This window comes from Lissotriton helveticus, chromosome 11 (genome assembly GCF_964261635.1).
Source record: "Lissotriton helveticus chromosome 11, aLisHel1.1, whole genome shotgun sequence".
Lineage (NCBI taxonomy): Eukaryota > Metazoa > Chordata > Amphibia > Caudata > Salamandridae > Lissotriton > Lissotriton helveticus.
The window spans coordinates 155,130,368-155,146,658 of record NC_136072.1 but is presented as its reverse complement, the minus strand read 5'-3'; the positions used below and the strand labels follow the sequence as shown (position 1 = coordinate 155,146,658).

The following is a 16,291-nucleotide window of genomic DNA, read 5'->3' as shown; positions in this document are numbered from 1 at the left end:
GGGACAAGGTCAAGAATGGAAGAGTCACCAAAAGGCAAAAAGTTCCGCATGACCCCGGGAGCCGGCCACCTATGTCGGGGGCGATCTCAGGCCACACCAGGGCAACACGACTTGGGGAGGGGGCCGGAGCCAAGCGCCCCCTCCGAGTCCGCGCCATCACACCGTCCCTCGGGGGCCTCCGTCAAGCGGTTCAGGGAGGCACCGCATCACATTGTTTTCAAATGCAGTCACGTCCTCAAACAGCCCCCACTTACACTGAGAATAGTGAAGCTGTAGCAGGTGCAAATAAGCTTCAGACAGTCTAACAAGCACTCCTCAAAACTTTGAACTATCAGAGTGCATGAGTTTCATGCTCGATCGATTGAGCTAGCCGGATCGGGCAACAAAAAGTATAAAATAGTTATTTAATAAAATGTTTTACCCTGTTACTTTGCTGGTGTGTTGTATATATTTGTAATATTTGCATAGAGTTTATCGTTATTTTGGGCGGGGTGGGTGGCGGAGCCGAGCTGTCTTGCAGCCATCATGGTGTGGAGCTCAGTTCATCTCACTAGTTTTGTATTTCTCATGAGGGGTTGTTCCTAATGTTTCTATTTTAGCGAGGTCAAAAAGAGATCCCATTAGTGGCCTACTGATTTTGCTCGATTCCTTTTGTTTTTTTACACGATTTTTCACTATCTGCAAAGACTAAACAGAGTATTGCGACTCTGTGCTTGTTTGTAAATAGAGAATGAACCAAAGAGAACCAATTCTAAAACAGTAAATGCTTGGATAACAATCAATCAAATGGAGAGAGAAGCAGGCACGACGGATTACAACGGGGGCAAAGGCCTGCGTTAACTACCCTTCACTATCTGCAAAGAGAGAGTACTCCTAATAGAAATGAGGGTGGGGGGGGGCAGCATTCAAAGCAGATCAGTGTGCATAAACACGAAAATGTTTTTACTTACCACGTACTTGACACTCGACAGCTTATGATATTTGCTATTAAAAAAACATTGAAATTCACTGAAAAAACCATAGGTTATAGACCATATATAGTTAGGAATTAGCATTTACAAAACCTTGAAAATTCACTGAAAAAACCATAGGTTATAGACCATATATAGTTAGGAATTAGCATTTACAAAACCTTGAAAATTCACTGAAAAAACCATAGGTTATAGACCATATATAGTTAGGAATTAGCATTTAAAAAACCTCATTTTACTCACACAAAACCATTGAAATTCCATATATAGTTAGTTGCACTAACTATATATCGCGCACCCGCAATCCACTGCTGATAATGTCACATATTACATCATTCATGACATGGTCAGTGACATCACTGATGACATCTCAAATGACATCACTGATGACATCACTGATGACATCTCATTTGACATCAATGACCACATCACTGATGATATCATTCATGTGACAATACAATGCATCTCCTCACATTTTAATATAACCTCTGTTTCACCCAGTGTTAAATACAGAGTATAATTTTTGAAACCATTGACACACCAATACTAGTTACTACATACGCACTCACTGATTCCTACGTCTACACACACATTCACTCATTCACCCATACAATCATTCATACATACAATCACTCATCTTTACAACACTATCATATGCACTCATACACCTATACAGACACTCACACTCTGCCACTCATCCATGGAGTTACTCACACACCTAGTCAGTCCTGTAAAGAATCAATCACACTTCCATTTTCTTGTCTATACAGTTAAACATAGAGCACCTTACATTTTCAAACATATACTAACACATACTTACTTTCTTATACAATCATTGATACAAGTACACAATGATCTGCACAGAGTCACACACCTCCCAGCCAGCCACAAACACACTCAGTCTCCCATACAAATAATTGGACAATCAATCAATAACCCATATAGTTAATCATATAGCTACTGATCAACACATGCAGCAGTTTACAGAACAACAGACATAATGATGCACAAATTAAGACAGTTTAGTCACTAACCCATGCACTCAGTGAGACACATTTAATCACTCACTCTTACATTCAGTCATGCACCTACTAAATCCTTTGTCCAGACACTTATACTTCCACTCATTCTTCAATATGTAAGACACATTTTAACTTTACAGAAACATACAGTCACTGGATGTTGTCATCAGTGATGTCATCAGTGATGTCATTTGATATGTCATCAGTGATGTCATCAGTGATGTCACTGACCATGTCATGAATGATGTAATATGTGACATCATCAGCAGTGGATTGCGGGTGCGCGATATATAGTTAGTGCAACTAACTATATATGGAATTTCAATGGTTTTGTGTGAGTAAAATAAGGTTTTTTAAATGCTAATTCCTAACTATATATGGTCTATAACCTATGGTTTTTTCAGTGAATATATATATATATATATATATATATATATATATATATTCACAGGAAGTCTCCACGGAGACAAGGATGAGTCGCACTCGTAATGGCACTTTTAAACATTTATTTTTCTGTTTGCAGAGCGGCGCTGTATATTCCGATGCATTTCGGTCATAACTTTGACCTTCTTCGGGGAAAGTCGCCTCAGCATCTGCGCAGCCACGCACTTACTCGCCATGTTGTTGCTCCCAATAGCTGCTTGCCCCCTGGTGGTCTCCTCAAATGGGTTGATTTGCGCTATGAGCATGCTGGATCTCGTAGTCTAGTGGTGGCTGCGTCTTGTGTGATGCTGGATAATTATGCTGCTTTTAAAAGTTGTCCAGAATTACCCACGCTACCATATTTAAGGCACATGGGCACCTAACCAAAGTCCAGTCTTTGGTGGCTGCCGGCTGCCCTTTGCTGAAGCTGCACACAGGAGAAGTCCAAAGTCGGGCAGTATCCGGCGCTCTTGACAGGTGGTGCGTTCACTCGGAGCAGGACCAGGCTCTTTAATTATTCACAGGAAGTCTCCACGGAGACAAGGATGAGTCGCACTCGTAATGGCACTTTTAAACATTTATTTTTCTGTTTGCAGAGCGGCGCTGTATATTCCGATGCATTTCGGTCATAACTTTGACCTTCTTCGGGGAAAGTCGCCTCAGCATCTGCGCAGCCACGCACTTACTCGCCATGTTGTTGCTCCCAATAGCTGCTTGCCCCCTGGTGGTCTCCTCAAATGGGTTGATTTGCGCTATGAGCATGCTGGATCTCGTAGTCTAGTGGTGGCTGCGTCTTGTGTGATGCTGGATAATTATGCTGCTTTTAAAAGTTGTCCAGAATTTTTTGTATACCATGTATATGCGAAACTTACCCTATTCAATTCAATAAAAAAAATTTGAAATAAAAAAAAAAAAGTTGTCCAGAATTACCCACGCTACCATATTTAAGGCACATGGGCACCTAACCAAAGTCCAGTCTTTGGTGGCAGCCGGCTGCCCTTTGCTGAAGCTGCACACAGGAGAAGTCCAAAGTCGGGCAGTATCCGGCGCTCTTGACATATATATATAGTAAATCAGTATTAGCCGCTATAAATACTTAACTTTATAATATCTTTGCATTCAATAGTTTGACATACAGCCTCCTCTGACAGGCTAGGCATTCCCACAACTCAGATAAAATGAGGAAGGTCTATTTTCGTACAGAAAACAAACCTATTTGAAATGGAAACATGGTAGAGTTAAAAGACAGCAAACCACCAAAGAGCGTTCACAACAACAGCTCTTTGGCCTTGCAATGCCTTCACCACTGTGTTTTTACACCCTCATGCTTAATACACCATGGCTTTCATCAGAGCACATAGCAACAGCAAACAACTTCCGATTTACCAATTTTGTGCACCAAAACGTGTTCTCCTCTTATTTCCTCATAGTAATTGGTGTCTTCGTCATCATAAAATTCATTCAGAGTTGCAGCATAATGAAGTAGTTTGGGCAGTCTTCTAAATTGAAGGTCTTGTGTCCTAGATATTTCCAGTTCTTCTTGCTCCTCATCTAAATCTTCTTCATCTAATTCTGAAAATAGGAATATGTCATTACCCATGTATGTTACTCAATCTTTTCATTTACAATTGTTTGACAGTTTCTAAATTTTAAGATTTGTATCTTATTAAGGTTTAAGTAGAATAATGACAAATAATGATTCTATCTTCTTGGCTACCCATACAATAGGTGAGTAATTAACGTTCTTCAGAAATTGCTCCACCACAGACACAACAAACATATATCTAGTTTAACATGTGAAAGACATGTGAATTTTATAGGGAACAACCCTAATTTTGGGTTATTTTACCCTTTCTGGAACTTTTAGTCTCAGCCAAGAAGAATCCTGCAGATTAAAGCACAGCTCAAAGGACCACGTTTCAAACTGGGCACCTGGATGTGTACGGTGTGGTTACTACCCTAAAATCAATTGATGGTTTGTAATTTATGGGACTTGATTCCACTCTCTCCCAATCTAAGGCCCAGTTTTACTAAGGGTTTGCACATCTCGAAGTGATACAATGTGACACAATCCAATAAAAACTGACATTTTCCACATGGTTTATGGAGCTCCTCTCACATTAGAAAGTTTGCTTTGCATCATGGAGGTCTTAGAGCAGCAGATCAGTGCAAACACACATAGCTTTTGATACAAAGCCTGAAATAGTTAGAGTGGACTCTATGTTAAAAACTAACATCTACTTGAAGGAGGCATAAACAAGGGGAAATGTGTTCATTTCTCCAAAAAAGACACAATAAATATGTATAATCAGTACGTTTGATGTAGATGACTGCTATCTGTCTATTGGCACACAAGGGGAGATATTTTACAAAAACAAATCAGAAACACTAAATGTATTATCAATAGGAATCCAGTGTTACACACTTTTGAAGCTCAAAAATTATTTGTGAGTAAATGTATGTTGGAGGTGTCTACATGTTCCCATTCATATGAATTCAGAGTGCCTAGGATTGTGATGGTAGGTATTAACACAACATTTATCTATTTATTCAGCCAATCGCCCTACTTAAAGAAGAGATATCTCTTGATAATAAGCCTCTAAAGGCTTAAAGTAAACCAGGTCCACTACACAAATCACTGACTTCTAAGAGACACAGCATGAAGACTATCAGTTCACAAGAATGGGATCTCTATTTTCTCAGTACAGCACAGAAGCTTAATCTATTACCTAAATCTCTTCCTCCTTCTTTCACTAGACACTTGTGATTGCAATGACTTTTTGCACTTGGTTTCATGAGAGCGTGGTAGTTAACCCTTTATTAACAATCAGATTATACATGTATTCCATGCTGGCAAATTATGGTCACCGTAAATAAAAAAAATAAGAGATGCTTTGGGATTTGCTTATGACTTATTACTGATGATTGTAAGTAAATGATATCGAAAGGGTCTTAAAAACACCAAATGTGTATTTTGGATGGATAAATATAAAGCAAATAGAGGTTCTCAATGGAGTGCATTTTTAATAATTGTTGAAGACAATACATTATTCTGCTATTACTGATTCACGCTGTATTAAACTCTACTATTTCGGGCCTATCGGAATCAGCTCTACCTGGACAGATCCTTGTCAAGCAATTGTTCAGTTATTGAGAGGCCAAGTAATATCCATTCTAAATAAAGTGCCTGGAGGGCTATTCCGGAAGCAATATGCCTCCAATCAAGTATATCCTGGGTGTTACACCCCTGCTCTCAAGACACATCAGCCACATTACTGAAGTGAAGACCCTCCTTAAATAATCAAGTTTACCCACAGTAAGTGTTTTGGTCATATTCTAAATCCTTAACAACTAAGGACTCTGTTGAAATAAAATCTGATATTGACCCAGAGATGAACGTGGTGTACTTGAGAACATCACATACAGAAAATTCATCTGCCACAAATATTGTGTCCTAAGTATTGCTTTCAAAATTATCATAATACTGTAATTTTTCTATTATTAACCCCAATGGAGCAATATTTTTATAGACAAATATTTGGGATATGATGTTTTTAGTCACACAATATTTTGATAAGGATATTCAGGTACCACACTGATGCAGGTATCTTTCCCTGGTTGTTCCAACTGTGGAATTAAAGTGTTTGCCCTGCTCAAACGTTGACAGTTGCTTTATATCAAGAAAGAGGGAGGACTAAAGTGTACTGGTTTTATATTCAAGACTGGCAAAATTGGCACACCTTTATTGTTAATATTTATAGTTTCAGCCAGGCATTGTGGAGTTGTGGAGTTTTTATTTACAGAATGTTCTGTTACTAAGAATTTTCCTTTTTCAGGTAGATGTAAGAACTGAAGAAGGAAAGTAACCCATGATAGTTGTCCCATTTCATTAATACAATAGTTAACAAACTATTAACTTTACTTAATTGAAACATGGGACATCTGCATTAGTGGCTACAAATAACAAGGCCAGGAGGCTTTAAGCAAAGTTTTACTTAGAATATTTTAAAGTGTTTTCATCATTGCCATTGGTTAGAGAAGTTAACTTTTTCTTGGATCAAATATAAAATGTTTGAAGCAGGAAAGGAGGTAGAATCTCATTGTTCATTGCTGTGATGGGTATAGTAGGGGGTGTTTTTTCACTTTTATTGTATGTTTGATGTCTATCAGAGCCCCTTGATAAAATAAAACATCTCAGTAATAATTATTACCTATCTATAATTCCTTAATGTCGGGTTTTGGATGAATTTGTGGCATTCGAGGTACACCAGAGATAGATAGGCATGGATGTTATGCAAGCTTAAATGAAATATCAGTACAAACTATAGCAGATGTTTTAATATCTGATAAGTAATTTAAAACTCCAGTACCGATCGATGTGATGGTGACCACTATGAGCTCTTTTCGTAGTAGACACATTATAGCTGCCATTTTCAATGTACATTGAGCTAACCTGAAGAGATGGATAGTATTCAAGACATTTTTCAATGGACCTCTTTACTTGTAATCAGATATCACAATTCTAATTTGGCTTCTGAGATAAAATTATAATATTTTAAAGAACACCAAGGTAAAATGGAATGGGGTTATTGGAAAACAGTGATTCTAGGTATATTGACTAGAATATTTCCTAGCAAAAAGTGAGTTCCTTGATCACTTTGCCTCTGGATCAAAACTAGCCTAGCTGATAAAGGGTGTTACCCAGAAACCGGTCCCAGGATGCTTGGTTCCGGTACAGGGTAGACCTGGCTTGGCATTTAGGGCTGGACTGTTCCCATGAGGCACAGGGTCAAGACTGATTTGCATATTGTCGGGGTTTGAACTGAGGTGGCGAAGTGAGCTAAATCAATCAATCAATCATATCATTTGTAAAGCGCACTACTCACCCGTAAGGGTCTCAAGGCGCTGGGGTGGGGAATGCTGCTACTGCTCGAAAAGTCAGATCTAGAGGAGTTTTCGGAAGGTCAGCAGGTCTTGGGTCTGCCGTAGGTGGATGGGGAGGGTGTTCCAGGTCTTGGCGGCGAGGTGGGAGAACGATCTGCCGCTGGAGGTCGCTCTTCGGAAGCGGGGGACTGGCGAGGTCGGCGGAGCGGAGCTGGCGGGTGGGGGTGTAGAAGCTGAGTCGTCTGTTGAGGTACGTTGGTCCGGTGTTGTGGCGTGCCTTGTGTGCATGGGTGAGAAGCTTGAAGGTTATCCTCTTGTTGACCGGGAGCCAGTGCCGGTCTCTCAGGTGGGGTGTGATGTGGCTGCGGCGAGGGATGTCGAGGATCAGGCATGCAGAGGCGTTCTGGATGCGTTGGAGCCATCTCAGGAGTTTGGCCGAGGCTCCTGGTTAGAGGGCGTTTCCGTAGTCCAACCTGCTGCTGACGAGGGCCCGGGTGACCATTCTTCTTGTTTCAGTGGGGATCTACTTGTAGATCTTGTGGAGCCTGCGGAGGGTGTTGAAGCAGGAGGAGGAGATGGAGTTGACCTGTTTATTCATGAAGAGGGTGGAGTTGAGGATGACCCCCTAGGTTGCGTGCATGGTCAATGGGTGTTGGAGCGGTTCCCAGTGTGGTCGGCCACCAGGAGTCGTCCCAGGCCGAAGGGGTGGATCCGAGGATGAGGACCTCCATCTTGTCCGAGTTCGGCTTCAGTCGGCTGTTCCTCATCCATTCAGCGACGGCACTTCATTCCTTCGTGAAGGCTGTTTTTGGCGGTGTCGGGGTCCTTGGTGAGGGAGAGGATCAGCTGGGTGTCATTGGCGTAGGAGATGATGTTGAGGTCATGCCGACGGGTGGCGTGGGCGAGAGTGCCATGTAGATGTTAAACAGAGTTGGGCTGAGGGATGAGCCCTGGGGTATGCCGCAGATGATCTTGGTGGCTTTGGACCGGAAGCGGGGAAGGCGGACGCTCTGTGTTCTGTCGGAGAGGAAGGAGGTGGTCCAGTCCAGGGCCTTCTCTTGGATCCCGGTGTTGTGGAGGCGTGTTTGTAGTGTGTAGTGGCAGACCTTGTTGAAGGCGGCTGACAGGTCCAGGAGGATGCGGGCCGCCGTTTCTCCTTTGTCCAGCAGGGTCTTGATGTCATCGGTGGCGGCGATGAGGGCAGTCTCGGTGCCGTGGTTGCTGTGGAACCCGGAGTGGTTATGGGTCCAGGATGTTGTTCTCCTCGAGGTAGCGGGTCAGTTGTTTGTTGACAGTCTTCTCGATGACCTTTGCCGGGAACGGGAGCAGGGAGATGGGCCGGAAGTTCTTGAGGTCCTTTGGGTCCGCCTTGGGTTTCTTGAGTAAGGCGTTGATCTCGGCATGCTTCCAGCTCTCTGGGAAGGTTGCTGTCTCAAAGGAGGTGTTGATGACTTTCCGGAGATAGGGTGCGATGGATGTGCTGGCTTTGTTGAAGATGTGGTGTGGGCATGGGTCTGACGGAGATCCGGAGCGGATGGTGCTCATGATCCTCATGGTGTAGTCATCGTTGATGTTGGTCCAGGAGAGCAGGCAGTTGGTGTGGATGGTGGTCATGGGGGCGGAGGTCTCAGTGGTTGTTGTGGTGGTCGTGGCGTTGAAGCTGTTGTGGATGTCTGCAATCTTGCGGTGGAAGAAGGTGGCCAGCGAGTCGCACAGGTCTTGCGAGGGTGGGACGTCGTTGATGTTGGAGCTGGGGTTTGAGAGTTCCTTCCCGATGTTAAAGAGCTCTTTGCTGTTGTGCGCGTTGTTGTCTAGGCGGTCTTTGAAGGAGGCCCTTATGGTGGATCTGATGAGGTGATGGTGTCTAGGGGTGGCGTTCTTGTGGGCTGCGTGGCTGTCCGGTGTTCATTCACGGTGCCAGATCTTATCCAGCTTTCGGCAGGTTTGCTTGGCGACCCGGAGGTCTTCAGTAAACCAGCTGGCTTTCTTGTTGGTGTGACTGTTGGAGGATTTCTTGATCAGGGTGAGGGTGTTGGCGCAGTCGTTGATCCACTGTCTGAGGTTGCAGGCGGTGGTGTCGGGGTCGGTGGGTGGGTCCTGGGCGAGGCTGGTGGTTAGCTGGTCTTCGGTGACTTTGCTCCAGCAGCGGGGAGGCATCTGTTGGGTGCAGTGGTGCGTGGTGGGTTTCTTGAAGGTGAAGTGGATGCAGCTATGGTCGGTCCAGTGGAGTTCGGTGGTGTGGTTGAAGGAGACATGGGGGCTTGCGGAGAAGATTGGATCAAGCGTGTGACCGGCCGAGTGGGTGGGTGTTGAGTCCGAGATTGGCTAGGTTGTTGATCAGGGTTGTGGAGTTTGTGTCGTTGTTGTTCTCGAGGTGGACGTTCAAGTCCCTGAGGAGGATGTATTTAGTGGAGGCGAGGGCGTGTGTGCTGACGAAGTCGGCGATGGAGTCGCTGAATTTTGGTCGGGTCCAGGGGGTCTGTAGATGAGGGTTACTCGGGGGGTGGGGTTGGGGTTGGTGTGGATCTGGAAGTGCAGGTGTTCGGCGGTGCTGAGAGTGTTGTCGGTGTTAGTCGAGACTCTGAGAGTGTTCCTGTGGACGATGGCTAACCCTCCTCCTGCCCCGTTGGTGCGGTCCCTGCGGGTGATCTTTTAACCTTCTGGGACGGCTATGGCTATGTCGGGTGCCAAGGCGGGGTTCAGCCAGGTCTCTGTCAGGAAGGCGACATCTGGGGAAGTTGAGTCGAGTACAGCCCAGAGTTCAACAGCGTGTTTGCAGGCGGAGCAGGTGTTGAGAAGGATGCATCTGAGGGGGTTGGGTTCTTTCTTGGTCCGCAGCATGGTGCTTGTGAAGCTGCAGTTCTGGCAGGTGAAAGCTCCGTGGGTGCGCTTTGGGGCGGCCAGGAAGCAGGTGTGTGATCGTCCGGTGTTGAGTGCGTGGAGGGTTCTGGCATCGTAGCCAGTTGGTTCTCAGGGTCCTGGCGCTGGTGCAGTCAAGGCGCAGACGGTCGCAGACGGGCTTTCCTTAGGCGCACCTGCTGCACGCATCCACTGCGTGGTCGCTGCGCGGCCTCCATATGTGGAGATGTGGGAGGGAGGAGCAGCTGGGAGGCGGGAGCAGGGTGGCAAATGGGATTGCATGGGGGGCCGGGGCCGCAGGGATACAGCGGTGGAAAAAAAGGGCGGGCAGCGAGAGAACTGGGCACAGGAAGGAAAAACAAGTTTAGGCAAAAAAACAAGTACAGGCACAGAGGAATAAAAACAAGTCTGGGTAAGAAAGCAGTACAGGAAGCAGGTGTGTGATCGTCCAGTGTTGAGTGCGTGGAGGGTTCTGGCATCGTAGCCAGTTGGTTCTCAGGGTCCTGGCGCTGGTGCAGTCAAGGCGCAGACGGTCGCAGACGGGCTTTCCTTAGGCGCACCTGCTGCACGCATCCACTGCGTGGTCGCTGCGCGGCCTCCATATGTGGAGATGTGGGAGGGAGGAGCAGCTGGGAGGCGGGAGCAGGGTGGCAAATGAGATTGCATGGGGGGGCCGGGGCCGCAGGGATACAGCGGTGGAAAAAAAGGGCGGGCAGCGAGAGAACTGGGCACAGGAAGGAAAAACAAGTTTAGGCAAAAAAACAAGTACAGGCACAGAGGAATAAAAACAAGTCTGGGTAAGAAAGCAGTACAGGCACAGGGGAATAAAATAAGTCTGGGCAAGAAAGCAAGTACAGGCACAGGGGAATAAAAACAAGTCTGGGCAAGAAAGCAAGTTAGGCACAGGGGAATAAAAACAAGATTAGGCAAAAACAATGCAGGCAGAGCCGTGCAGCAGCATGGGGAGCGACCTGCCTGCGAGCAAGGCTAAAGAATGATGATGGATTCAACCCAGATCTGTGACTGGGGGTGAGTGTCTGAAAAGTTTCAGTGCTCCGTCCATCATCTCCTTGTGTTTGCCTTAAAATATTTCTGATGCAAAATAATGTTATCATTCAATTATTAGTGCCAGAAATCTTTCCATATATTTTATCTCTAGCTCTCTTTTATGCACCAGCTAATTAAAACATTAACTGCAAAATCATTAGTGCATTAGAACTACATTGACATAAAAACTCATTTTCTATCGGAATTATGTTTTTCATAACAACTCAGATTTTTTTTCATGTAGAGGTCAAAATGAAAACTATTTCTTTACAAAGCCTGATAAATACAACTCGATTTCTTAAAAACCAAAATGAAGAAAACACTTGATCAAGTTAGTAGATGTAACTGATGTGAGGTACAGCTGATGGGAAGACTGAGTTGGAGTCCGTGCTAGCACGCTATGGATGGCTTGATGGAAGGGTCAATTCAGTTCCATTAGATTGCCATTATTTGGTGCTTTTATAAAGCACCATGCATCACCTTCAGGTCATTTCAGAGCGCTAGTGGTCCTCTGAGGGTCTCATATGCAACAGTATTAAGACTCTTCATTTATCATGAAGACACAAAGAAAGGTAACCTAGGTTATTGGTGGCGCTGTGATTGAAAACATTGCTGACATGATTGATATCCAGGCTGGGTGGAAAAAGAAGAGGATTTACACAATGACCTGGAATCTGGCAATGCACTTTGCGTTCTGGTATTTGATTCACTTGGAACAAAGAAACCAATCTGTGGAATTAGCTAATGAAGATAAAACAGTGGTGGTGTCATGTAATTTCACCACTGTGCAAATTATTAGGAGCTTATCGCATACAGTGTTGTGTCCACAGCATCAGAACAACAAATGCCCAGCAGAGAGATTCTATGAGGATTTACTAAAATGACCCAGGATCTGTCCTGAAACACTTAATCTCATCCATTGCAACTCACTTAGTCTTCATTTTGGTCCATCCTTTTTGACCCACTCCCTCAAGCCTTATTCCACCCTATCATTATGAGCCTACTCAAGATTTTGCAGACCCTAGCTCAAGATATTTTCTGGCCCGTGGTGGCCAGCAGTGCCTCGAGCATCATTGCCAGGATGTGTGACTGTTGGGAGCACCCGTGGCACAGTAGGGATCATAGAGATCATAGTTCAAGCAAAATGTTTATATTCAGTAAAGTAGGCAAAGCATTATTATAAGGTATTGTCTCTGCCGAGGAAATCATTGTCTTCCAAGCAGAATTATGTAAATCCAATTATCATATGTAGTGATGCAGCTCTAGTTCAGTAGGGAATGCAGCTAGCAAGAAGCGCATTCTCCATTTCCCTAACACATAAATCCAGTAGACCACAGCAACAGAATTTCTATAGAGAGGTGCATAGAATCAAGTTGCTCAGCCTGAGGAGCTAAAAGAAAGACTAGACAGTTCAAAAAATGTTATTTCCCAACGGTGGCTAAAAATGAGAGGCATCACATATTTCACAGCCATGGTGTGAGTCTAGTACAATATAACACAAGATAATACCTGTAAGCGTTTGACTCAAATGTATGAAAAAGAAGTTCTTCATTGAAAAGGTGGCAAGTCAATGGAAGCCAATAAGCAGAAGCAATGAAGTTAAAGAGGTAACCGACTTGATCAGTGACTGAAAAAGAAATGAGTACTTACAATATTGTCAATGCAAAATAGATTTTGAGATTTATACTCATGTGGTCTACTGTGTCAACGCAGACAAGGGATTACGCAAACATAAAGAAAACAGCAGCCTAAATCTGCTGTCATTTGCTGTGTATGGTATAATGAGGTGGAGTTTTGAGCCTGTCATTTTATTATGCCTCTCAATCACTTACCTGAACAAGTTCTTCTATCAAAGTCCAGCTTGTATCCTCCCTCACACGTGCATTCATAGGAACCAAGGGAATTCACACAGTGGTGGTCACAACCACCGCTGTCCCTGAGACACTCGTCAACATCTTGAAAAACGAAAAAACAATAATTATATTCACTCATGTATTTATAAATTCAATATGTTGATGGTATCCCTCTCAGTGTTAATGCACCGATGCCCCCTGTTGTTAATCACCAAAAATGCAGAGCTATCAGTAGTTTGGCTATTCTATACTATGTTATGTTCTTTGCATAATACAGATCGGCCTCATTATGACTTCCAAGGAAATACTCCTATTAAGTCTGTTCCCTTGAGACACCGGGAATATTGGTGACTGTGGAGTGAGGGGTGGAAGAGCCGGGGTTCAATGGGAGACTCTGGGTTGGGCCTCGAGGGTCCAACAAGACATTACTGGGGAAATTGGTAATTTTCGGTCTGTCTCTCATGGTAATTATTCATATTCCCCAGAGTTCCACCCATGGCAGTCAAATTCTCATGGAGGAACAAAACTGATCCGCATTGTTCCCTCGGACCTTCTCATTACAATGGGGGTCAGTAACTCTAATTTCTGCCCATAACGGTATTAGGTAACTCTTAATGAGGTTCACAGTTCCTGAAGTCCAAAACAGTCCATGGTGGAATGAGGTGTTACTACGAATATTCCCTTGAAAGCATCAATGTTCTGTCATAATCATTCGCATCATGAGGTTATTTATATGGCCTACTTCATTGGGCTCACTTAGGATTGAAATATGTGTATGGCAAAAAGCTGGCTGCAAGGGAACACATAATGTTTAGGATTCTGTTTCAGACTTTAGTAAGGAGAAAAAGTACATAGTATGAAATCACCGTGCTCACACTAGTAGATAGCAATCGAGCTAGCATCCGTTGTAGTCAGTTTCTACAATGATAATAAGACAAGAACTCAATACTCTGACTCTGATCTATAGTTTATCTCCCACCATTAGTCTGTTCTTAAATGTATTAAATCATGCAAAACAGGAATCACTCATCCCTGAATTACTAGGCTGTATTCATGCAAGGCAAATTAAATCTGAAGTTCCATTACAAGCATGTACCAGGTAGGCCCAAGAGGGCAGATCCTTACCAGTTGTTCAGGGTAACCACTGGCTATGTAAATGACACCTGGTCATAGTTATGGCTGACCTGCCCTATTAAACCATGGTCCTCCTTGGGAGATCAAACAATAATCTTGACATTTCGCGAAAATCTACATTGTGTTTTTGTTCTTCAAAAACAAACTCCCACTTTGTATTAGAAAATACTTGTCAAATGTGGACAAAACAACATCGCCCCATCTTGGCAAACTCTACTGCTTCAGAGCAAGAGCTGCAGCAGTGGTTGCTCTGCAGGCAGCGAAAACTTTTATAAAGAATCAGGGTCAAAGCGTTTTTTAATGTTCCTTCACCAGACGTCACTATTAAGTAGGCCTTTTCAGTTAGTTCCTAACCTCGGTGCATTGGGTTTGGGATGTGACCCACATACATCCCACTTTGGCGGAAAAAGAACCACCATTACCAAACTCTAGAATAACCCTGCACCCGAGAAACGTATGTTCTATTTATATATGCTAGTATAGTACAATTTGTATTGATGAATAGAAACAAATATCACAAACAGAAAGACTTCCCAGACGGAAATATTAAGCAGTCATATGTCTTGATTGTAGTTGTATCAAATCCTTTATTGAAAATCAATTATCCTCCTTTTTCTTTTTTTTAAAAACACCACTCAATTGCTTTGCCAACGCGTTTCATCCCTCTTGGGACTTCTTCAGGGCTTGTTACAATGCTGTTTCTTATGTTGTTGATAAGTATGGCTCCAAGCCAACCTTAGCAGCAACGTTTGTAAACAAGGTATCTTTATTCCATTATAGTGGTCCTGAATATGATGTCAAATCAGTCGTATTGTCTCTAAATTATCAAGGAGTGATAAAAACGATCCCTGTTACTCATGAAGATTCCGTATTCTTGGTAAATTGTCCCAAATACTAATATCGCCTAAAAAAGAAGATGCTAGCTACTTGTAATAATTCCTCACAATAGTGAGATTTTAGGCAGGAGGTGAGGTTTGCAGGGCAATTTGGGACTAGAAACGGTAGTGGGGAAACCCAATTGCTGACTTTTAGGAATGCATTAAAAACCTGGCTTTTTGATCTCTAAAATCTTGGGTTCACTTCTGCGGTTCTCTCCTTGAGCAAGCACCTAGACACGCTTGGGTAGTATTTGCACTCTACACATTTTTCTTTCAATTAATTTCTAGTCACCCCACCCTAGCCTCCCCTGGGTTTGGTAAGTTTCCCTTGGTAGCAGCTGAGCCCAGGCCCAACAACTGCAGCTACCCACATTGCCAAGGTGGGTCATGTTTCATGGCAAAAATGTGATGTCTCCTCTTTGAGTTTTGGGGCCTTTCCTACCACAGGGGATAAGCCCACCATACAATTGGGGTACCATTTTTAGTGTGAGAAAAACAGAATGGCTTAACATTTGTTGTTATAAATGATATTTCTCTCTATTTTTGGCTTCCAACTGGAAGCAAGTCTTTAAAAAAAGAACACATTTTGCAAAATGCCCTCTGAATCACATGTTGGTATTGGTAACATCAAAATCAGAGTTGTACAAATAACCACTATTCCTAAACCCAAAATATTGCGCACACTTAAAAAATCCATAGATTTCCTTTGTGCTCATTTTCATACATTAGAGTTTACCATATGAATTGCTGCATTGTTTCTATACAAGGAAAATATTATAAATCATTATACGCTGCAGCTTAGTTGTTGCCGCTGGGTAGCGCTTGTTTTTGTACAATAAAAGAACACTATACATCCCTGTGCCCAAAAGGGTCTGACAGATGTAATGGTATATTAGTTTTGTAAACTGGTCATAGCGGCAAACAATTACAGATGGAAATGTTGGCAACAATTGCTATTTGTTCCTACAAGCCGGCCGCGACTGACAGTAGACTACCCACCACACAAAAAATCCATATACATTAATACTTAGCAATATCTGTCAATTGCATACCACAGAGTTGCTTTCTTAACTGTACCACGGACAAGCACTGAGAGCACAGACATAATATGTTTATGTGATATAGTGTCTAGCATGCTAACATTCTGTATTAATGACAGAAGAAAATTGAGGCACTATTAGGCACCTGGGTGCTGCAGAATGAGCTGTGAAAATTACAGT

General features: G+C 43.4%; 1 protein-coding gene across 1 annotated transcript in view; it reads right to left on the bottom strand.

Moving 5' to 3' along the window:
* LOC144790753 (uncharacterized) overlaps positions 1–16,291 on the bottom strand; it is a 752,701-nt gene that overhangs the window by 205,592 nt on the left and 530,818 nt on the right. The window contains exons 13-14 of the mRNA XM_078665457.1: positions 13,039–13,161; positions 3,803–3,988 (exon numbers count right to left, since the gene is read on the bottom strand). Of these exons, the coding sequence (XP_078521583.1) occupies positions 3,803–3,988; positions 13,039–13,161 (309 nt within the window). The remainder of the gene's footprint in view (positions 1–3,802; positions 3,989–13,038; positions 13,162–16,291) is intronic.